Here is a 24,450-nt window from a genome sequence, read left to right as displayed (position 1 = left end):
TTTAACCGTTTTTAATTTAAAGGCGGGTCAACCCACAATCCGACCCAAGTATCCAAATTAACCACAGCTATCGACCCGGCAATCCGGACACTTTAAAAATTAAACATCATTATATATATATAAATTAGTTAGTTAAAAAGTTGAACTTATATTAATATTAAAACGTCCCGCGTTTATCAAATTTGGTGTTGAATTTAAAATATAAAGTTTTTGTAGCCTAGTTGGTTAAAGAGTTGTATTTGTTTTGTTAGGTTGCAAGTTCGAAACATACATCTAGCATTTTTAATTTTATTTTTAACCGTTTTAAATTTAAAGGCGGGTCAACCCACAATCCGACCCAAGTATCCAAATTAACCACAGCTATCGACCCGGCAATCCGGACACTTTAAAAATTAAACATCATTATATATATATAAATTAGTTAGTTAAAAAGTTGAACTTATATTAATATTAAAACGTCCCGCGTTTATCAAATTTGGTGTTGAATTTAAAATATAAAGTTTTTGTAGCCTAGTTGGTTAAAGAGTTGTATTTGTTTTGTTAGGTTGCAAGTTCGAAACATACATCTAGCATTTTTAATTTTATTTTTAACCGTTTTAAATTTAAAGGCGGGTCAACCCACAATCCGACCCAAGTATCCAAATTAACCACAGCTATCGACCCAGCAATCCGGACACTTTAAAAATTAAGCATCATTATATATATATAAATTAGTTAGTTAAAAAGTTGAACTTATATTAATATTAAAACGTCCCGCGTTTATCAAATTTGGTGTTGAATTTAAAATATAAAGTCTTTGTAGCCTAGTTGGTTAAAGAGTTGTATTTGTTTTGTTAGGTTGCAAGTTCGAAACATACATCTAGCATTTTTAATTTTATTTTTAACCGTTTTAAATTTAAAGGCGGGTCAACCCACAATCCGACCCAAGTATCCAAATTAACCACAGCTATCGACCCGGCAATCCGGACACTTTAAAAATTAAGCATCATTATATATATATAAATTAGTTAGTTAAAAAGTTGAACTTATATTAATATTAAAACGTCCCGCGTTTATCAAATTTGGTGTTGAATTTAAAATATAAAGTCTTTGTAGCCTAGTTGGTTAAAGAGTTGTATTTGTTTTGTTAGGTTGCAAGTTCGAAACATACATCTAGCATTTTTAATTTTATTTTTAACCGTTTTAAATTTAAAGGCGGGTCAACCCACAATCCGACCCAAGTATCCAAATTAACCACAGCTCTCGACCCGGCAATCCGGACACTTTAAAAATTAAGCATCATTATATATATATAAATTAGTTAGTTAAAAAGTTGAACTTATATTAATATTAAAACGTCCCGCGTTTATCATATTTGGTGTTGAATTTAAAATATAAAGTCTTTGTAGCCTAGTTGGTTAAAGAGTTGTACTTGTTTTGTTAGGTTGCAAGTTCGAAACATACCTCTAGCATTTTTAATTTTATTTTTAACCGTTTTAAATTTAAAGGCGGGTCAACCCACAATCCGACCCAAATATCCAAATTAACCACAGATCTCAACCCGACAATCCAGACACTTTAAAAATTAAGGATCATTATATATATAGATAAACCCATGTGGAATAGACCTTGATTTACAACCCACACAAAACAATGAATCTTGGACTACTCAAAATTCAAGACCACCCTCAACTATAATTAGAGTAATCATTGACAATACATAAGAGACATTCTCGGACTCTAATAATCATAATTATATTAACTCTTAACAATCACTCATACTTTTTAATTATAAATTCATTATTGCATTTCAAATTAAAAAAAAGTCTTATCTAAGAAATCAAATATCCCAGATTCAATTTATACTAAAAACGTCTTGCGTTAAAGTTGAATTAAGTTAGAGTACTACTACCTTCCTAGTTTAAAATAAAAAAAATTATCATCGAAATACTACCAACATATTTTCAAATACTTTTGAAATTCAAGGGCTAATTTGCTTAAGCCACTATAAATTGAGTCAAGTTTACAAAATTTGTTGCTTTTTTGAAAAATCAATTCCTTATGTGTGGTTGACGTTATACATGTATATTGCAATTGGCCCACTCGGGGATCACTTCCAAGCTAATTGGGGAAACACAACAATCATCTCTTTCTATCTCACTCTGCAATGAGTACTCACGGCACGTTGTTCCGATCATCATTGTATTCGTCGTCGGACATGCACGAGAAGAAGTATGTGACAGTGTGTAAGTCATGGAGAATTTCTCGTCAAACAAGCATTGATAGAATCAGATTCAGGATGTTTGATAGGTAAGAAACATATTGACAATTGGAATTGAGTTGTTCTATGTGAAATTAGAGCTCAAAAGAAGTATGGTGACTTGAAAATTGCAGGAATTACTTGTGTTGGTGTATAGGGATACAAGAGAAAAGTAAGGATCGGAGAAGATTTGAGATTGAAATGGAATTGAAGAAAGTGGATGAGAAGAAAAAGAAGAAGAAAGGAAGCGTTGGTGGTGCAATCGGTCTCATAATTGGGACCACTATTGGTTCAGGAATTCTGGCTCTTCCCATCAAAACTTCCCCTGCAGTAATAATATCTCTCTTTCTCTTTCAATCGCGTGCATAAGAAAAAGAAAATTGGTTTTTTGAAATTGAACTTAAAAAAACTAAAAAGATGTTTTGACTATTCAATTTGCAATAAAAAAAAGTATAATAATACGGAAATTGCTTCACTCCTCTACTTCCAACACCACAATTTACTCTCCTCCCAAAATTACTTTTATTGATTGTTATCACTTTTATATATTTATATTTATTATTTTATTTATTTTACTTATTTAAATTAATTTTATTTATTTAATTATTATATTTTTTATTCATTAAATTTAATTAATTATTTTCTAATATCTTTTTTATTTTATTTTATTTATTTAATATTCATTTATATCGGTTTTCAAATATTTATTTTAATTTGTTTTCTTATTTCAGTTAAGAATTATTTTTTATTTAAAAAAAATATGAATTCATTCATTTTACGTTAAATGTTATTATGCAATGTTACTTTATATATTATTAAGTAAAATATTATATTTAATTTAATTAATTATTAATATATAATATTTTAAAAATTTTATTTTATTTAATAAATAATTTTATTTATAAATAAAAAATTGAATATTCAACTTTTTATAAGTATGTTAATATATATATATATAATTAATATAATAAAATAATAAATATTTATATTGTATTAAATTAGGATATATTTTAATATTTTATATATTTTAAATAATTATAATATAAAAAAATAATATTTTGTATTTTTAATTAAATAAATAAAATAAAAAAAATATATTAAAAATTAATTAATTAATTATATTTAATGATAAGAAAAATTTAATAATTAAATAAAATAAAATAAGAAAAATAAATATATAAAGTTTATAGAGATAAATAAATAATTTTGTGGTAGTGAATAATAGAATCGGAGGTAGAAATGACCTCCCTAATAATATTTGACCATTCTTCTTTGCTCATTAAATTTTCCTCAATAAACTTGTATTGGAATGAATTTTTTATTATTATATATTTTACATACAAAAATGATATAATCTCTATTTTTTTAAAATTTAATTAATTAATTATTTGTTTAAGCAATATTTCAAATTCATCTATTCTTTTACATCTCGATTTTTTTTAAAACTCACTCTCAATTTCATTTTTGGGATCTATATCATCACAATAGTATAGTTTGATATTACAAAATTAATATTCATATTAATTGAATAATTGATTATATATATTTTAATATAGAAATATACAAAATTCTAAAACTGTGATGACTTTTATTTATATATATATATATTTTTTTTCATTTAAGACGTTCTATGTGATTTTTGTTCTATTAGAAATGTTTGATTCAACTACCAATTTAGTTTGGGGAAGAATGTCAATTTTACACACCAAGTTGTAAGAAAGTGTCAAATTTACTTATTAAGTATCAAAATTCCATTTATATGTATGAACTTGTCAAAAAGTGTCAAATATATTTAAAATAACAGAAATATTAAACGGTGTTAAAATTTTTGCCACATGTAATATCCACATATTTTTTATTTTTTTAAATTGACATTACTTTAATTATTTTTTATTCAAACAAAACATTAAAATCTTTTCTTATTTATTTTCTCTTTTTCTTTACCCTCACAACTTACCATTTTCTTTAAATATTTCTCTCTTCATTTCTCCATCTATGAGTAATTTTATTATTAATAATAATATTTAATTGATTAATTATAAAAATTGTTCTAAAAAGTAACGAGTTATTAAGACTTCGTCACAACACTGACAATTTAGGATTCGGCCAACAAAGACTTCACCACAACATTGACAATTTAGGATTCGATCAATGAATGTTTCAACTAATGATGATGATAGTGTAAGGTTTAACTGAGAAAGACTTGGATTTGGGGGTTACGTTTGGGAGCTGATAAAGTTTAACAGGGTGAGTATTATGAAAACTAAAATTAAAACAAGTCGGTTAAGAGAGATTTTACCTTGATTCGGCATTGTCCGCTAATGGCGACAATGATTTAGAGTTCGACTAATGAAGATTTTGGCCACAACGTCTATGATTTAGGAATCGGCCAACAAAAACTTCTACCAACGATGATGACTATTTAAAGTTCAGTTAAGGAGCACTCGGAGGTTAGAAGAAGGTAAAAATCCAAAAGAACTTAAGTTAATCAAAGAGAGAAAAGTTAGAAAAAAATGGAGAGTTGTGGAGGGATGAGAGAGAAAGTAAAAATAAGTTTTGTTTAAATGGAAAAATAATTAAAGTAATGTCAATTTAAAAAAATAAAAAATATGTGGATATTACATGTGGCAAAAATTTTAACACTGTTTAACATTTCTGTTATTTTAAATATATTTGACACCTTTTAACAAGTTCATACATATAAATGGAATTTTGATACTTAATAAGTAAATTTGACACCTTCTTACAACTTGGTGTGTAAAATTGACATTATTCCCATTTAGTTTGCTATAACTTTTTAATTTTAGAATTTTTAGAAATATCTTTTTAACAAATATATAAAATTTATTTATTATAATTTAATTTTAATATTAGAAACATAGTTTTAATCAATTTATAAAACAATTTTAATATAATTTTGTGTTACAAGAACGTGTTTTCTTTGGTTGATTTGTTGGAATTAGTAACTTATTTATAGTTACAAATATATCTTTCATTCAATCATGTAAAATAAAATATTAAATATTTATTTTTAACTACATTTATATTTATGTAGTTTACTAGTCTAATTATTTTTAAAATATGTTATAAATAAATATTAATATAAAAATATATATTTTTATTATTGGTCATATTCGGTTGTAAAAAATTGAGTTTCTAAATTTTTTAAATATTGCATTGAATTGTGATTATTTAACTTAATTCTTTGCAAAAGAATTTGTATATAACTTTAGCGATACAATTTTTTTTTTCATTAATTTTTTTTTGCATCGGATTTCATTTCTCAATCAATATTGTTCAATTCTATAAAAATATGTTATATGTATCGATGAAAAAGAACTTCTAAAAGATTCCGTACCTTATTATCTAACAGTGGGTCAAAACAACCTCTTTTCAAATATAAATAATATATCACAATATTATAATTGTAATAATTTATCTCAATAATTTATCCTATACAATTTCTCTTTATCATATTTTAACATTAAGAGCCTTATGACATACTTAATTTGAACAATATCACTTTCGAGTCCATCAATTTGGTTCAATGAGAGAAGTTAAAGGCTTGATTACGATGGAATAGTCGAAGAAGCTATTAAAGGTGTGGTAGGGTAGCGATAATGATTTGGGGTCTGATGGTTTTACTTTGAAGTTCCTTAAAAAAAACCTTGGCATTTTCTTAAGAAGGATATTATGGAAGCTATCGATCACTTTTATCATTTCTCATTATTTGATAAAAGTTGGAATTCTATGTTGATTTGTCTCATTTGTAAGGCTCTAGGAACTATTGATGTGAAAAATTTTAGGTCTATCAATTTGGTTTCTTCTTTTTGTAAGATCATGTCGAAATGTTTGTCTAATAAACTCTGTGGGAGGCTAGAAACAATAATCTCTGAGAATCATATGACGTTCATTAAGGAACACCATATCTTTGATGCGATATTAATTCTCAATGAATGTATTGACTCAGCTAATTCGGGAGGAGATAAATGTGCTTTTGTTAAGCTAGACATTAAAAAACCTTATGATCATGTTAATTGTGAATTTCTATCTAACGTCATGGGCAGAATGAGAATGGGTGAAAAATGGATTGGTTGAATAAGATTTTGCGTTTCGAAGACCAAGTTCTTAGTTATTGTGAATGAGAGTTCTCATTGTTATTTTGAGAGCTCCCAAGGGATCAGACAAGGTGATTTGTTGTCTCGTTTCCTGTTCGTTATTGTCATTGAAGCTCTATAAAAAATAATAGTTTTTGCAAAAAATACGAGACTTATCCGCAAGGTGGATTGTGGGGGCAAGAAGGACTCCATTCTCCATATCACTTCTTCTTTTTGCTGATGATTCGTTCTACAGGATTTAAGCCACGTATAAGAATTTCAAGCACATTTGTAATATCCTTTGGTTATTCGGTGCATGTTCTGGCCTACGGGTAAATCTTGGTAAATCAATTATCTTTTTCTCGGACTCTGTTTCATTGAAGAGAAAAATAAGGCTCGCCAATGTTCTGGGTTTCGGTATTGGTGTCCTCCAATCGTTATATTTGGGTATGACATTGAGTGCTAAAGCTCATTCTAAGGTCTCTTGGGACCCAATCATCACTAAGATGAAAGGTAAATTATTAATTTGAAAAAGTAAAATTGATCTCGAAAGGAGGCGTTTGGTTCTCATCAAGAGTGTTTTGGCATTTATGCCCACCTATATGATGTTCTCATGGTTATTTTGAGAGCTCTCTAGGGACCAGAAAAGGTGAAATTGAAGAGAATTATGTGTAAATTTCTTTGATATTGTCTAATTCCTCATTTGGTCATTTAGTCAGCAGAGTTATGATCAAGTGATATAAAGATCAGGAAGGAAGGACTGGGTATCCAAGATCTAGTTTCTTTTAATAAAGCTCTGCTCTCAAAATTGTGTAGTAGATTAGCATATGAACCGAATAGTCATTGGCCATTATTGATCAAATGTAATTATGGTATGAATTGTTCACTAAAAAGTTTAATCGCCCTACGGGCGGTAGCATTTGGAGTGGAATATATATTTTTTATGTAAGAGTTATCGTGAGCAATCTAGATTTACAATAAGGGACGGTGCCTCGATTAACTTTTAGTATGATGCCTGTTGCATGGTTAAAAGTCTTTCTTTGGTGTTTCCTAGCTCACTTTCATTGCCATTTGCATGAATACCACTATTAAGGAAATGTTCGATCCTTTAACTAGCGATTTTGTTAGTCACATTAAATATAGAAGGAGGCTGAACACCATGTAAATCTCTTCTCATTCTAGGGTTTTGATCAAGGTGGGGCGTAAGGAGGTAAAATCGACCATACATGATGTTATGCGATGACAATACATGAATTTTTTTTCTTCATGTGGGGCATTGCTATAACTTGTATGTTGAGTTGTCTCCATACGATTATTGTTGTGAGAAGTTGCGGGAGTCCAAGATGCCGTCTAAGATCTCGTTTTTTGGTTGAGTGTTATTCATATTGAAATTTTTGATGTACGACATATATATGAAAAAGTGTTGTATATAATTAATCGTTGTCGGATGTTCTTTATGAAGGTTAAACAACGTCTCACCCTAACACCATTATTATGACATTTGATGAAATTAGTTTTGAATATAATGTCTTACTTTGATTCTTTCATTATGCTTCAACAAATCACATTTTTTTATTATGTTATTAATTAATATGAGTAGAAGTGACTTTGTAGGGATTATTGCCGAGTTCCATATCCTTAACAGTGTGTTGGGCGTTTCTTCTAGTTGAAGCACTTTTACTGGTTGAAATCAATGTAGGGCTTATGAACAAGAAGAAGAAGAAATTCAATGAAAATGAAGACGAACTGGAGGAGATCATCTCCATCAAGACGATGGCGCAAGAGACATTAGGAGACTGGGGTGCAATCCTTGTCACCTTCACCTACATCTTCTTCGGCTACTCTTCCATGGTTGCATATTGTTCCAAATCGGGAGAAATCCTCAATCGCTTGACCAATCTTCCCCAATCACTCTCCGCCTTCTTCTTCACCGTCCTCTTCACCATTCTAGTCTCTGTCGGCGGCACTCGAACAACCGATCAAATCAACCGATGGCTCACTGCCTCCATGATTGGTACTTCTTTTCTACATTGCTCCATCTTTCATTTCAATAAGGCACAAGCTAATTCCTATAGATAATTCTTCTGTCATTTTATTGCACAGGTCTGCTTGTAGGCATTGAGGTTTTAGCATTTGCGTCTGGATCAGGTTTGGCTGGATTTGAGGATGGTGGTGATTGGGCAAAAGTACCGGAGGCTATTCCTGTGATGATATTTTCTTTGGTTTATCATGACCTAGCTCCAGGTAACTATTGGAAATCTTTTTTTGTTTGTTTGATCTCTTTTGTAAGGTTTTGCATTTGATTTTGTTGCAGTACTTTGTGCATATTTGGGAGGGGATATTGGGAGGATTAGGACATCAATATTGGTTGGTAGTGTTGTGCCATTGCTGACATTGCTTGCTTGGAATGCTATTGCACTTGGACTCTTTGCCCAAACTGATCAACTTAATGCTGATCCTGTTGATTTGCTATTGAGGTATTATTACTTCATTTTCTTAATCAAGTGTTATTAGTTATTTAGTTCAAGTGGGAATATTTCTTGCCTAAGAGATTCAAAGTCTTGCCTAAGAGATCAAAAGTTTAAGTTCAATTCTTTCTAGGATTCTAGGAATCTAAGTTGAAACAGGGATGCTGGTTTGGATATATACAATAAGAGGAGTGATAGAGTGAGGGAATTTAGTGAGGGAATTTGGTGAGGGAATGACGTGACATCACATTCATTGGTTGGAAAATGTAAAAGTGGAAGGAAAGAGAGAAAATAGAGAAATTATTTAAATTATTTGATTTTTTCAGCGAATAAGATTATGTCACGTCATTCCCTCACCAAATTCCCTCACCAAATTCCCTCACCTAATCATTTCTCATACAATAAAACCCTTGTTTGGATATTTTTAATATAGGAAACTAGCATTAGTCTTTCACTCCTATTAAGACATTTTAAGTGAAAATCGAACCCGTGTACTTTAGAAGTTAGAACCTACTCCTAATTACAATTTTTGTGATTGAATAAACCATAAATTATAATTTGGATGCGGGAATAGTGTATAATATTCAATTCAATTGAAATTATAACTTCACTCATAGAATCTTATTGAAGTCATGAAACAGACAAATAATTTATAATTTTCCTTCCAATTCTAATTCCAATTATGCCCAAACCAAACATAGCCTAATTTGACACTTTGCTAACAAGGTTGTTTATATAGTTTAAATATATCTTAAACATATTTTAAAATTGAAAAAAACTAAAACATTTTGGATAAAGATGTCTTTCCATAATCATAGGTGATTTTTGTTTTCTATGAAAGACTTTACTAATTGATGATCACTAAACAATGCTTCAAATTTTATTATTCAGTGTGAGATGGAGTGGGGTTCCATTGATGGTAGAAGCCTTTTCTCTACTAGCTGTTGGCACCTCTCTTATCGGCACTCTCCTAAGCTTCTCTGAGTTCTTGAAGGAACAAATCACTAACTCAACAACATTGAGAGAGGTAAGAATCAAACGTTTGGCTCCTTCATTTCAATTCTAGAAACACGAGCGCTTTCTGGGGCGTGTTTGATGTAGGGTTTATTTGAAAAGAAATAACTAACTAGGAGTATTAGCTTTTTTATATAATCATTGGCAGAAGATAGAAGACAATATGTCATTTAGCCTAATGAAGTGGTGGAAAAGAAGAAGAAGCAAAATCAGAAGCATCGCAGCAACATCAATTATTGTGGCTCCTTCACTACTCATATCTACAATGTTTCCAGATGCATTCTCAACAGCCACCAACATTGCAGTAAAGTTCAAAAACAACAAATTTAACTGACTCATCGAAGTTGTTTATGATATCACTAGTGTTATAGAATTGTCTTTTGAATTACAGGGTGGTTATTGTATGACGATGCTGTACGGGATTCTTCCACCTGCAATGGCATGGGCTGCAATAAGCAAGGAAGAAAGGAATAATGGGTTGTCATGGAGCCGACCTGCCATTATAGGAGTAGGGTTGGTTGCTTGTACTGTGGTCGCTGAACAAATATTGCAGGATTTGGCTTTAATATGATTTTTTTAAGATTCCAGAAAAAGTGTTAAGTGTATATTTGATATGAAATTACGAAACAAGACATCAGTGTATATTTGATACGAAACAAGACATCAGTCGGATAACGATTCCTTGCGTGTATCGGTAGAATCAATGAACCTGACGATAATGAAAGTACGTAAGTGGAGGAGAGTAAAGTCGAATCCATCGCAAAATATTTACATACTTTGGTGACTAAGGATAACTATGTTCGTAGGACGGTGCATGGTCTTCACGAACAAGTGCACCAAGGGAGAGACCATATGTTCCGCCCACAAAATTCACGAAAGTTGATTTTCCTAAATTTGATGGAGTGGAGATTGAAGTTTGGATTGTATCTGCAGAACAGTTCTTTAGGGTCGATCGTACCACAAATGCAACTAAGGTAGAGATCGCTCCTATTCATTTTTTTGGGATGCTCAAACCTGGTACACTGTTGCAGCATTTTGGCCCATCATCTGTGATATCCCGACCAGGCATCTGATAATCTAAAACAAACTAAAATTGTTCAAGATTACAATTTACAATCTAAGGTACATGGATATTTTTCAAAAACTTGTATAAATGCCTAATTAATATGTACTTGACTATTATTTAAGTGGTTTTATAAAAGAGATTGTTAACTCGGTATGGTTGTTACAACCTCATTCACTAAACAATGTTATGAAAGTAGCCAAGGTTCAAGAAGTCACTTACAAAACTCTAATGAATAGTGATTACTTTATACATCTCGAGTCCACCAATCTTAACCATACCCTTCTATCCGAAATCTACATTGTCTAATCATCTCAAACCACATTAACATAACACCTCTTACTCTTCCCCTTTCAACCCGCATCCCAAACAGACATATATACAACAGATGGATCCAAAAGTCTTTGATGATAGGAGGAATACATGTCTCTGTTATACTTGTGATAAAAAATACGATTCAAATGACAGGTGTAAAGCCAAGTTGTTTATGATACTAGTGAATGCAACTGGAGAGTGTGAGAACATATCGGAAACTACTGAAACCGCGAATCTGAACACTCTTATATCAACGCCATATTGTGAAGAACCTTCCATATCTCTCCATGCCTTGTCTGGATCGAAAAACTATCAAACCCTACGAATTTTGGGAAAAATTGGGTTACTATCAATTGTTATTTTTATAGACACTTGTAGTACTCATAATTTTATTAGCAGTAGGGTTCTCAAAAAGATTCATCACCCTATTGTTACAACTAAAGCTCTACAAGTAAAGGTAGAAAATGGATTAAACCTGATAACCGACCGTTGCTGTCAAGGCTTGAAGTGGACCATGAACGATGATTGTGGACACTCATTTTTGTTCCTCCAAAATTTATATTTTTAATAATTTTAAGCATATAAAAGTAATTAAGGATTCCGAAATCCAAAATATAAACGTTAGAAAAATTGGAGAAAAAAATTTGATGAATATATCCATGTCATTTTTTCAAAAATAATAATATTTTGGAGAGTAATATAAAGTTAATTAATAGGTTTAATTTGGTAGTCTTTAGATATTTTTGGGAATAAAATAATAATTCAAAATAATAAATAATAATAAAGGTAAATGCACTAATTGTTATTAATTATTGTTTAATTTTGAAGGTATCTTAAGAAATAAATAAAATAAAAAAATAAAATAAGATATATATATTTTTTTATTAATGTTATTTTATTTATAGGTTTTATAAAAATAAAAAGAAGAGTTCCGACAGATTAGAAGAACCCAGACAAGATGAAGGCCCAAAGGCAATGAAAACCCTAAAAGTCCAAAGGAATGAGCACGATCAAAAGAGAAAAAAAGAGAAAGTCCTTCTGTGTTCCTCTTACATTTCGCCATTTTCCTAGCATTTGCCCGATCTTCAGCGAGCTCCCGTTTCTCACTAGCGGGCTCGACGGAGAGGGAGATTTATCCCTCACAATCGCCCGCGTCTTCAGCATGATCCTGCAACGACTCCCATTCGCTCGTTAATGAAATCAGTTGCCGGAAAGACCGGGTAAGAAACAAAGAATCGTGACCCTCCTTAGATCTAAGATACAACGATCCTCCTGTTCGTCGATTTAATTTAGTCTTCCCCAATGCCCGCCGAGAAGACCGCATCGCATCGAAGAAGGATCAACTCCCGGACGCCTATAAGGAGACATAGTAGATCTAAAAGGACACATAAGAGATATCTCCGGTGCAGGTTTCACCAGTTTGTCTTAAATTTTTACTTTTGAGCGATTGAGATTCGTGAAAGATTACCAGTAGTTTAGATTTACTTCTGTAGCTGTTCAAATCTATTTGGAAACTCACTCTAAGATCTATTTTTTTTTGTATCTGATATCAGTTTTCAAGTTAAAATCTTCAATCTTTCATCGAAATTATATTCAATACTTATTCATTTTGAAATCTGAATTGTTATTATCACTATTTATTGATTTGAAAGTTTGTTATTGAAATTACTGGTCGTACTCGTCTGTTAGTTGAGAATATAAAAATCTAACACTTGGAATTGAATTTGGTTATTTAGTTATTATTTTAAATTGTTATCATTTGCTGAAATAAGATTAATAACTGTTTTACTTTCTGATTTATCAACGGTTAACAGTACGACATAAGACAGAAGAACATAAAATTTGTGTGAATATGGTTATTTATATACCTAAATAGGGATTGAGGTGCGTGTATAAACTCAGCTATATTACTTTGCCCCAGGTCGCACTATAGTTAACCGTTGATAAATTAGAGAGTAAAACAATTAATATCTTATTTCAGCAAATGATAACAATTTTAGGTACTAACGAAATACCAAATTCAATTACAAGTGTTAGATTCTTATATTCTAACTAATATACAAGTACGATCGGTAATTTCAATAACAAACTTTCAAATTAACAAATAGTGATAATAAAATTCAGATTTCAAGATTGATAAATATTGAATATAATTTCAATGAAAGACAAAATATTTTAACTTGAAACTGATATCAGATAAAAAAAAACAGATCTTACAGTGAGTTTTCAAATAGATTTGAACAGCTACAAAAGAAAATCTAAGTTAATGATAATCGTTCACAAATCTCACAATCACTTAAATTAAAAATTCCAGACAAACTTCACTCTCGAGAAATGGTGAAACCTACGCCGAAAGATTTGTGTTGGTTCGGGATCTCTCTTTTGTGTCCTTTTAGATCTACTCCATCTCCTTCTTATAGGCGTCCGAGAGTTGAGATCCTTCTTTGATGCGATACGGTCTTCTCGGTGGGCATCGGGGAAGACTGTCCAGTCGATGAATAGGGGGATCGTGGCATATTGGATCTAAGGAGGGTCGCGATTCTCTGTTTCTTAGCCGGTCTTTCTGACAACCGACTTTATTGTCGAGCGAATTAGAGCCGTTGCAGGATCATACTGAAGACGCAAGCGATTGTGGGGGATAAAACTCCCCCTCTATCGAACCTGCTTGTGAGAAGCGAGATCTCACTGAAGATCGGACAAATGCTGGGAAAATGGTAAAATAAAAGAGGAAGACGGAAGGACTTCCTCTTTTTTTTTTATCTTGCTAATTTCTTTGGACTTTTAGGGTTTTCATTGTTTTTGGGCCTTCGTCTTATCTGGTCTGGGTTCTTTTAATCTAGACCGGACCTCCTTTTATTTTGTAAAACCTACTAATAAAATAACATTAATAAAATATATCTTATTTTATTTTTTTTGGATTTTATTTATTTCGTAAGATACCTTCAAAATTAAACAATAATTAATAACAATAAGTTCATTTACCTTAATTTTAATTTTTATTTTTTATTTTGAAATATTATTCTATTATTAAAAATATCTAAATAATACCAAATTAATTATGAGTTTAATTTATGTAAATTAAACCCATTAATTACCTTTATATTAATCTTCAAAATATTATAATTTTTGAAAAAATGACAGAGATATATTTATCAAATTTTCTTTTTCAAATTTTCCAACGTTTATATTTTGGATTTCAGAATCTTGAATTACTTTTCTAGGCTCAAAATATTAAAAACATAAATTTTGGAGTAACAAAAATGTGTGTTTACAGAATGTTCCTTTGGACAAAGTTTGAATGAAAATTTTGGTTTTAGTAAAACGCATGTCCAAGCTTGAGTAATAAACACTCTATTTGAATCTTCTAAATTTATTGTTTTTTTCGAATTTGTTTACTCAAATTGTTAAAAGATAGAGAGATAAAACCTGGTGATGCCCATGTTCACGATATTTCCAACTTGATGCTCGTATGATGTTTGTTGGAGAATTCGAAATGCAACGACTATCCATTTGGTTCATCTAGAAATTGGACAACTATTGGTTGTGACCCGATCAGGGCTTAATTTGTCCACTTAAACTAAGAATTAAAAAATCTTATGGTGTTTGACTTAACTTGTCCACATTAGCTAAGAAACGAAAATCTTGCATTTGACTTAGTTTGTCCACTTAAACTAAGAACTATGTGTTATGACTTAATTTGTCCACTTAAACTAAGAACCTTGTGTTATAACTTAGTTTGTCCACTTAAACTAAGAACCTTGTGTTATGATTTAGTTTTGTCCACTTAAACTAAATTATTTTGTATCTAGCTTGTTCACTTAAACTAATAAATTTAAATTACTTAGTTTGTCCACTTAAGCTAAATATATCGTATTTCACTTATCTTGTCCATTTGAGCTAAGTATCTTTTATGTTTAGCTTGTCCACTTAAGCTAAAATATCTTGTGTTTAGCTTGTCCACTTAAGCTAAAATCTTCTACGTTTGACTTAACTTGTTTACTTAAGCTAAGAAACATAAATCTTCGTCATTCAAAATAGTTTGTTCACTTATGCTAAGGTTTAACTTATCTACTTAAGTTAAGTAACTAAATTTTTTTCTATTTTCTATTTGAATATAAATACCCCTAGCATAAAATGTTTCTGTATTTTTTTTATCACATAACTAGTAAACCACATTTGAGAAATAAAAATGTAGACCTTTTCAACCTTCTAAGTATTTGAGTGCCTCTACATTCTCATATTTTGGTGACGTTGGATCAAAACATCTTTAAGAACCAATTCAGTACATTGTCTCTTTGACTATTCAAAAGGAGACCAATCGGAAGTGCATTTCTTCGACACTGAGTTTATAAATTACAAATTCAAACTCTTGTACGAACGATATCGTCGATTTTCCTTGAAGGATCCTATATGCTTGAACATCAATATATGAAGTTCACGTCAAGCTTAATCTTTCAACCACGTACCATGATGTTAGATCTCGTTTCTCTTCAAGAAGTTATGTGCTTCGAACTTTAAGCCTTAAAGTGTATTCCTTAGACATATTCGAGGTATATATCTGATAGAATCAATACACTATTGCTCTTGCCTTTAACAAATCTGATAAAAATCTAGGTGAACAAGTGGCGATTTTAATATTTCAACCATTATGAGTGTATTTTTTACCATTTTTTTCCTATGACCGAGGTATATCTGCTAGAATCGATACATTTTTGTTCTTGCATTTAACAATTCGGACAAGAGTTTAGGTTGAACAACAAGTGGCGATTTCAATATCTAAACCAACACAATCTTGTTTAATATAAGCTCTTGTATTTTCCTATTTTTTATAGACCTTGAGTTCTTACGCATAACCTCCTTTAGAGATGAAAAGCTCTATTGAAAACAATGGTTCCGAGTTTGGGCATTTTAAATTTTCCACGAGCTTTTCCAACAAGGTTTCAGGCGCTCCGTAAGACTTTTGAGCGAGCTTAATCGGATAGTACTCTATTCGAATTTCAAAAGTTACTTTGGCTCCTTTTGAGACATCTAGTCAAAGAAACGGTTGACCTTTCCTTATCCTTACTTGTTTTTTAATTCGTCGTTTCACTTTTCGTGTTAATTTCTTTATCCATCATTCGTTTAGAGGGATCAAAAGGTCAACAATCGTCTCAATGTGATCATAATCAATTGCGTGAAAGCGTTTGATCATTTTCAATGCCCCTAATTTCGATGTTGAGTTTTGATGTTTGACTTGGTCAATGTTAGCTTTTCATCTAAGTTAAAAGTTCATCATTTTAACCATCATTTTTATTTTAATAAAAATGCCCATAGTGTTGAAATAGGGTTTTAGTTTTATTATTATTGGAACCGAACCTAGACAGGCTGCCTACGTATTCTCATAAAAGGAGAAATCAGGTCCAACATAGTTCATTACTTTGGGATCGAACATCGTGAGAGGTTTGCCTACGTACTCTCAACATATGAGAAAATTAGGCCCAACATAGTTTATTACAAAATAAATGATTTCTTTTGGGGCCGAAAGAGGTTGCCTACGTATGCGAAAATTATGCCCGTAGTTCATTGTAAAAGAAATATTTTTTTTGGTGACCAAACCTCATGAGAGGTTTCTTACGTACGGTCATAATATCTTATTCTAATTAAAAATAATTTTCACTTAATTTATTTTTTAATATATAATAATTATATAATGTTTATTTATATAATTTTTTTCTAACTAATTTTTTTTTAAAAAAAGATAAATATTTTTTTTGTGTTTTATATTTTATTCAATAAGAAAATATATATATATATATATATATGGTAAGAAAAAAAAAAGTTAATTAAGAAAGAGAGAATATGAAGAGAAGAGAGAATTGATGACGTGAATAATTAAAATAATAAATAAATAAATAAATAAATAAATAAATAAATATATATATATAAATGTTTATTTATATTATTTTTTTTTCTAACTAAACTTTTATTTAAAATATTAAATATTTTTTTTTTTGTGTTTTATATATAGATATATATTTTATTCGGCAAGAAAAATATATATATATATATATATATATATATATATATATATATATATATAAATAAGAGAAAAAAATTTAATTATAAAAGATAAAGTTCGATAGAGGAGAAAAAAATGACGACTTAGATTATTGTGGTGATATATATATATATATATACAATATTCAGCATCAAATTCATTTAAAGTATAATTCAAACTAAATTTTTAATCTAAACAAACTATAAAATTTATCGTATTAAATCTAAACAATTTCATGAATTACAACCTCATAATAATTTGTAAGGATATATTTATTATTTTTTGGTTTGTCTATTAGACCATTTCTAAGCGAAAAATTCATTTTCAAACTCATTTGGGTGTAAATGTCTAATATATATATATATAATGATGCTTAATTTTTAAAGTGTCCGGATTGCCGGGTCGAGAGCTGTGGTTAATTTGGATACTTGGGTCGGATTGTGGATTGACCCGCCTTTAAATTTACAACAGTTAAAAATAAAATAAAAAATGCTAGAGGTATGTTTCGAACTTGCAACCTAACAAAACAAGTACAACTCTTTAATCAACTAGGCTACAAAGACTTTATATTTTAAATTCAACACCAAATTTGATAAACGCGGGACGTTTTTAATATTAATATAAGTTCAACTTTTTAACTAACTAATTTATATATATATATATATATATATATATATATATATATATATATATATATATATATATATATATATATATATATAATGATGCTTAATTTTTAAAGTGTCCGGATTGCCGGGTCGAGAGCTGTGGTTAATTTGAATACTTGGGTCGGATTATGGGTTGACCTGCCTTTAAATTTAAAACGGTTAAAAATAAAATTAAAAATGATAGAGGTATGTTTTGAACTTGCAACCTAACAAAACAAGTACAACTCTTTAACCAACTAGACTACAAAGACTTTATATTTTAAATTCAACACCAAATTTGATAAACGCGGGACGTTTTAATATTAATATAAGTTCAACTTTTTAACTAACTAATCTATATATATATAATGATGCTTAATTTTTAAAGTGTCCGGATTGCCGGGTCGAGAGCTGTGGTTAATTTGGATACCTGGGTCGAATTGTGGGTTGACTTGCCTTTAAATTTAAAACGGTTAAAAATATAATTAAAAATGCTAGAGGTATGTTTTGAACTTGCAACCTAACAAAACAAGTACAACTCTTTAACCAACTAAGCTACAAAGACTTTATATTTTAAATTCAACACCAAATTTGATAAACGCGGGACATTTTAATATTAATATAAGTTCAACTTTTTAACTAACTAATATATATATATATATAATGATTCTTAATTTTTAAAGTGTCCGGAATGCCGGGTCGAGAGCTGTGGTTAATTTGGATACTTGAGTCGGATTGTGGGTTGATCTGCCTTTAAATTTAAAACGGTTAAAAATAAAATTAAAAATGCTAGAGGTATGTTTCGAACTTGCAACCTAACAAAATAAATACAACCTTTTAACCAACTAGGCTTCAAAGACTTTATATTTTAAATTCAACACCAAATTTGATAAACGCGGAACGTTTTAATATTAATATAAGTTCAACTTTTTAACTAACTAATATATATATATATAATGATGCTTAATTTTTAAAGTGTCCGGATTGCCGGGTCGAGAGCTATGGTTAATTTGGATACTTGGGTCGGATTGTGGGTTGACCCACCTTTAAATTTAAAACGGTTAAAAATAAAATTAAAAATGTTAGATGTATGTTTTGAACTTGCAACCTAACAAAACAAGTACAACTCTTTAACCAACTAGGCTACAAAGACTTTATATTTTAAATTCAACACCAAATTTGATAAACGTCGGTCGTTTTAATATTAATATAAGTTCAACTTTTTAACTAACTAATCTATATATATAATGATGTTGAGTAAATGGATACTTGGATCGGATAGTGGGTTGACCCACCCATAAACTTAAAACGATTAAAAATAAAATTAAAAATGTTATCTGTAATTTTTTTCACGATTTTTTATATTATTAATCGTGCAAATGCACAGGCTAAATGCTAGTTAAATAGTAATTTTTCTCAAACTAGAAAACCCATTCTTAAACTCTAAAGAATATTCTTATAGTATTCTTTATTTCATCAACTTTTACAATTTTTTAATATCACCCCATATATTTTACAATGTTATAAATTACACCACAATATTTTAATATCACCCAATTATTTTAAATTTGTTTCTAAATTAATTAAAAAAAATTCATTAATAATTAAAAATTTACAATACACAAACTAACAAATATTTCTTTTAACATTATTATAATTTGTTTTTAACATTATTATAATTTTTTAAACATTATTATCAATTTTGAACATTATTATAAATTTATGTTATATAAAAATATTACATAAATGAATAAAATTGTATAAATAAATTATATAAATAAGTTTAATGTATAAAATATACCTAAATTAAGTTTAGGGGTTGAATTAATTTTTTTTTTAAGATTTAAAAACAGTGCAAACGCATATATGTGTTTGGAAGAGAAAAAAATGGTGAAAAACCCATTTTGAGTTTGAGTTTGGGTGTCGGTTGGAGGAAAAATGTGGTTTGGGTTTGAGTTTGGGTATCGTTTGAAAGAAAAATGTGGTTTGGGTTTGAGTTTGAGTATTGGATTGAGATGCTCTTAGAGCATCAATTGTCCATTTATATATATTTTTTATTATTTTTTATTATTCATGACCTCACGTAATTAAATTTAGATGGAATCCCAACTCCTATTCTATGAAGCAATTGTATATAAATATATATTTTTTTATCAGGGGATCGATGTCAAAATATATATTTTTATATCAGGGAATCGTTGTCAAAATAAATAAATTTATATTTACTTCATAATAATGTCTCTAATTTTATATTTACTTAATTATAAAGAAATAGCTCTCATTTTTTTCCTTTCAAATTTGATAATTAATGTATGTTAATTCTAATTGAATATTTTTAATGGAGACTTGTATAGTTCAGAATGTTATCCATGGTATTTTGTTCAAATTTTCAAACCCCTTACCATTAAAAAAAAAAAAAATACAAAATTTGAATATTTTCAAAATGAAAAGTTTTTCAAAGTAGCTAGCCAAAGAGATAAAACATTTTTGTTTGTTTGAGAAAAAAAATTAATGTTGGTTAATATAAAATCGAATAACTATTACCAGCTCATAACTGTTTATCAACATTTTTGTAATTAAATTTATCGTCGTGATGTGTATCTAAATGTTTTTTTTACAGTTCTTCAACAAAACTTTGTTTTGCTTGGTAAAATCCTCACAACCATTAATGCGTCGCCGCATTATATTTATTATAGATTGTTATAATTAGAAAGACGTTACTAACATATAATACAATTATGAAATATTTTATTAAAATTATCACAATTTATTACATTTAGACAGATAATATTATATTACCACAGTCTTACATAAACAAATTATTACATTGCCAGAATTTTAGATAGATAAATTATTACATTGCCAGAATTATATATATATTAATTATTGAATTAATATGTGATAACATTGGTAAAGGGATGGAAACCGTGAAGAAGGGTGGCTTCCCAGACTTTGTCACAATCCAACATTGTGTCGCCACACTCGTGCTCGTTCCATCCCTCAAGAGCGTGCACTATCCCTGCCACGCGCCACACGCTCATCACCCTCCTCGGTAGCCAATTCTGTGCAACCATAGAGTATTGAATTTTTCAAAACCAATCATCAACGTTAAAATGAAGTTTGACTGAACTAACCTCACAAGAGTCGAGATTATGGAGATGATTAGGGACAATCAAAGAAGGTGTCGGGAAATAAAAACAATCTTTTCTATGCTTGTTTGGAGGGAACCGAGAGAATGGTATGAAAATTGTTCCTTTGGGTGCTTTCATTTGCTCCTCTTCCTTCAATCCTTCTCCCACTAACCATATCTGCGTCCATGCATGAGAATATCCAACATGAACATATTTAAATGTAACCTCTTAGGTTTTTCTTAGGTTGGTTTATCATAATATGCATTCAATAAAATTGTTTAGTCTTTAATTTAATTAAGGTAAAAAGAAAATTATCTATAGCTAGCCAGTATTCATTCTATTTCACCCGTGAGCTCGATTCCAGGCATTACAAATTATGGAATCACAATTAGCTATATCCATAATGATAATGGAACAATTAAAGTGAGATAAGGTTACTCTTCACTTTGTGGAGTTGTAGAGAGAGCATCATGGTGAAACAGACAAGTATTTATTAGCCTTTCACATGGAAGAGGCAATAATACTTTCACCTTGAAATTATGAAAAAGTTAACTTGGTGGTTTATACATGTACGTACCTAAAATTTAGGGTTAGGGTGAGTCCGAAATTTTTTTAGGATGAACTTAAAAAATAACGAGAAAATTCTAAATAAAACGAATGAATAAAGATAGATTTTAATATTTTTTTAATAATTAGATAAACAAATAAGGAATTATATTAATTTTTTTAAAGAAATTAACGGATGTATTTTTTTTCGGGGTGGGCGAGCCCCTACATAAATCTGTCGTCAAAGGGTGTATCTATAATATATAGATTCGTTCAGAATACCTATCATCATTAATGTCGGGGAGGCTACAAAACTATTCATACTATTTTTAGACCATTGAATACCGGAAGTAAACACACTAAACGATACCTTGTGATCCCATGAATCTGGTAAATGTGCCAAGTTATCAATATGGGATTTGGTTTGAAACATTTTTTTAAGCTTCTCGTATTCTTCCTTGTATACTATTCTCACCTATAAAAAACAATAAAACACATACATATATAGTTAAAAGTTACAATATTGTCATAGTCCCAAAATTGGAACTCGAATTCATGATAATAAGAGTTAAGGGTATTGTGAATTTGTAATCAACTTCTGCTAGAATCAAATTACCTTAATGCCCCTCTGACACAAGGCAATGGCAATGCCCAAAGCAACTTTAGATAGATTGCCTCTCAGAATGACTTGAGTTGTCCCTTTGGGGATGATATTGAGGACAACTGCAACTGCTAGGCTACTTCCATCCACCACCTTCACTTTGAGATTAGGGTTCCTCTTGATATAAAGCTCACCATTTTCATTCAAATCTCCCCCCTATTAAAACATTATTATATAATTTGATAAACAATTCCAAAGTCCGTCGAAGAAGAAAGGGTAACTTGAGTGATAAAGTTAGCCACGTCTATTATACGATTGATTTGTGAAATGTCACAAATTTTATGGGCAATGTTATTTCAGTCGCTGAACAAGTTGTAAAGTGTCATTTTAAATAAAAATTTAGTCGCAGATACTATTGTCACATTCTCGAATTATTTTTGTAGTGGAAGTGGAGATATCACAATAAATAATAATTAACAATTATAAACTTCTTAGCCAATACAAGTTATAACTCGATCTAATTTAATATATCAAAATTTTCGCTAAACTTAATCAGTCAAGTGCTCTATATCGCATGTGGAATACCTGGTTCATGAGGCCCAGGCTCAAGACCTTAGTGCCCTTGCCATCAGCTTCTAGTATGGCTTCCTCAATGGATCTATTGATGCCCTCCCTTTGCAATGTCATGAAATACTACATCTCAAAAGTAACCATGTGAAGATAAATTCGCTAGAATTCTAAATAATATTAAAATTTTAATGGGCTTTTTTTTAATTATTTCTCAATTCACGATCTTACATGAAGGTTAAATTTTGGTAAAGACCAAGTTTGCAATTTGAGATTCTTGAAGACATTCCTCTCCACTACAAAGGTGCGGCCATAAATTCGGGCGAGTAGGGTTGTACAAAGTGTCAAGGGAAACAACATTCGGATGTACCATTTTCTAGGACTTTGGGGTCTAGACGCCAATGAAGGAAAACCAAGACGAAGGTGGTAGACCGACTCCAATGTTGTCAAATGAGTCAAGTGCACTACGTCGGGTGAGTCCTCTTGTCTTTGGAGCGAGCTCTTGTATAGATTGTTTGTTGACTTGTCAGTAGTTCCATAAAAGTAGTCGTACATTGGCATGAATAGCGAATAGTTGGTTTGAAATTGCGTGTGATGAAGAGAATGGAAACTAGTTATATAACAATATTATTAATACAAATCATTAGTACTATATATACATTAAATTGTATTTCAATTGAGGGGACTTACCAGGGAGTGTAGATAAGGTACTTAAGAAGAGGGAACAAAGAAAAAAACCACTCGGGGATGAATTCAAAGTTACAATGTCCCATGTTGTTCATGAAGTCGATGTAAAGAACATATCCGGCGAAGGAAGCAATGGAGGCAGTCCCCGTCAACGTACATGTCATAACCGGGATGAAAAACAACGTGTAGTAAACTATGTGTTCGGCAAACGGATGAATCACAGCTGCATCATGTCAAACAAATAATTACAAGATAAATAATAAAACTTGGAAAATTAACACATCAAACCCTAAATGAGACGTCAATACAATAAATTAAAGTTAATGGATACAAAACTTACAAGTAATAGGTTCGGTGACGATAGAAGAATGATGGTGAGAATGATATCGAGAATAAATAAAATGGTGGTGCGCAGCTCTATGGAACCAATAGTAGATGAACTCAACAGGGCCAGCATGAAGCAACATGGTCAAAATGATACCATCCCATCTCCACAAGGGTAGATGAGAGAATCCAGGCAAATACCTGTTTCCCAAGTAGAAAACAAGTCCATTGAAGATTATCTGATCATCCCTGTATATATACATATAAAACAATTGAGAACAGAACAATTAAAGTATACAAGTTTTGACAAATACTAATAAGGTTTATTACCAGTTTGTTTCATGATCAACCTGGTCAAAATCAATAGGCTTATCGAGGATGCGATTGTTTCCTTTGGCAGTTCGGTGACGAGAGAATGAAGTCCAGAGCTGGAAATGAAGAATTCTCATAAGCATGAGTGGGAGAATGAGGAAGTTGAAGAGGTCTCTCGATCTTTCGTCCTTCACTATGAAGGAGTACATGCTATGGATCACCCAAGGAGCCAAAACCACATACTGATCGATAAATGCCATCAAATAATGAACATCTTATAATTATTGACCGGTCCCAAAATAAAACAGGAATCCTAAAATAGAAGAACAAGAAGAGCAGTACCTTGAAGTTGCCGAGGGGTGTCCATGGCCAGTCAGTTAGCAGACCTGGGTTAGAAGCCAT

At 30.4% G+C, this 24,450-nt stretch overlaps 2 protein-coding genes across 2 annotated transcripts; one reads left to right on the top strand and one right to left on the bottom strand.

The window, feature by feature from the left end:
• The first annotated feature begins 2,368 nt into the window (after positions 1–2,368).
• LOC124940738 (tyrosine-specific transport system-like) lies at positions 2,369–10,493 on the top strand. Its single transcript, XM_047481277.1, has 7 exons — positions 2,369–2,569; positions 7,951–8,350; positions 8,440–8,580; positions 8,651–8,813; positions 9,696–9,831; positions 9,967–10,122; positions 10,210–10,493. Exons 1-7 carry the CDS (start codon positions 2,441–2,443, stop codon positions 10,387–10,389), a joined length of 1,305 nt encoding a protein of 434 aa, XP_047337233.1. The 5' UTR covers positions 2,369–2,440; the 3' UTR covers positions 10,390–10,493.
• An 11,654-nt stretch (positions 10,494–22,147) lies between these two features.
• Positions 22,148–24,450, bottom strand: LOC124944875 (very-long-chain aldehyde decarbonylase CER1-like). The gene is made up of 7 exons (XM_047485226.1): positions 24,391–24,450; positions 24,067–24,290; positions 23,753–23,985; positions 23,416–23,635; positions 22,957–23,335; positions 22,744–22,851; positions 22,148–22,374 (listed from the first exon to the last, which is right to left on the bottom strand). Exons 1-7 carry the CDS (start codon positions 24,448–24,450, stop codon positions 22,165–22,167), a joined length of 1,434 nt encoding a protein of 477 aa, XP_047341182.1. The 3' UTR covers positions 22,148–22,164.

The sequence above is a fragment of the Impatiens glandulifera genome, chromosome 1, assembly GCF_907164915.1.
Source record: "Impatiens glandulifera chromosome 1, dImpGla2.1, whole genome shotgun sequence".
Taxonomy (NCBI): Eukaryota; Viridiplantae; Streptophyta; class Magnoliopsida; order Ericales; family Balsaminaceae; genus Impatiens; species Impatiens glandulifera.
The sequence above is the reverse complement of the archived record's forward strand: the minus strand, read 5'-3'. Positions and strand labels throughout refer to the sequence as shown.

Coding starts and splice junctions, on each gene's coding strand:
- LOC124940738 (XM_047481277.1), top strand. CDS start 2,441: ATGGAATTGAAGAAAGTGGATGAGAAGAAAAAGAAGAAGAAAGGAAGC. Junction 8,814..9,695: donor CCTGTTGATTTGCTATTGAG/GTATTATTACTT, acceptor TTTATTATTCAG/TGTGAGATGGAGTGGGGTTC. Junction 9,832..9,966: donor ACTCAACAACATTGAGAGAG/GTAAGAATCAAA, acceptor AATCATTGGCAG/AAGATAGAAGACAATATGTC.
- LOC124944875 (XM_047485226.1), bottom strand. CDS start 24,450: ATGGCTTCTAACCCAGGTCTGCTAACTGACTGGCCATGGACACCCCTC. Junction 23,336..23,415: donor TACCTTATCTACACTCCCTG/GTAAGTCCCCTC, acceptor TTATATAACTAG/TTTCCATTCTCTTCATCACA. Junction 22,852..22,956: donor TACCAAAATTTAACCTTCAT/GTAAGATCGTGA, acceptor TTTGAGATGTAG/TATTTCATGACATTGCAAAG.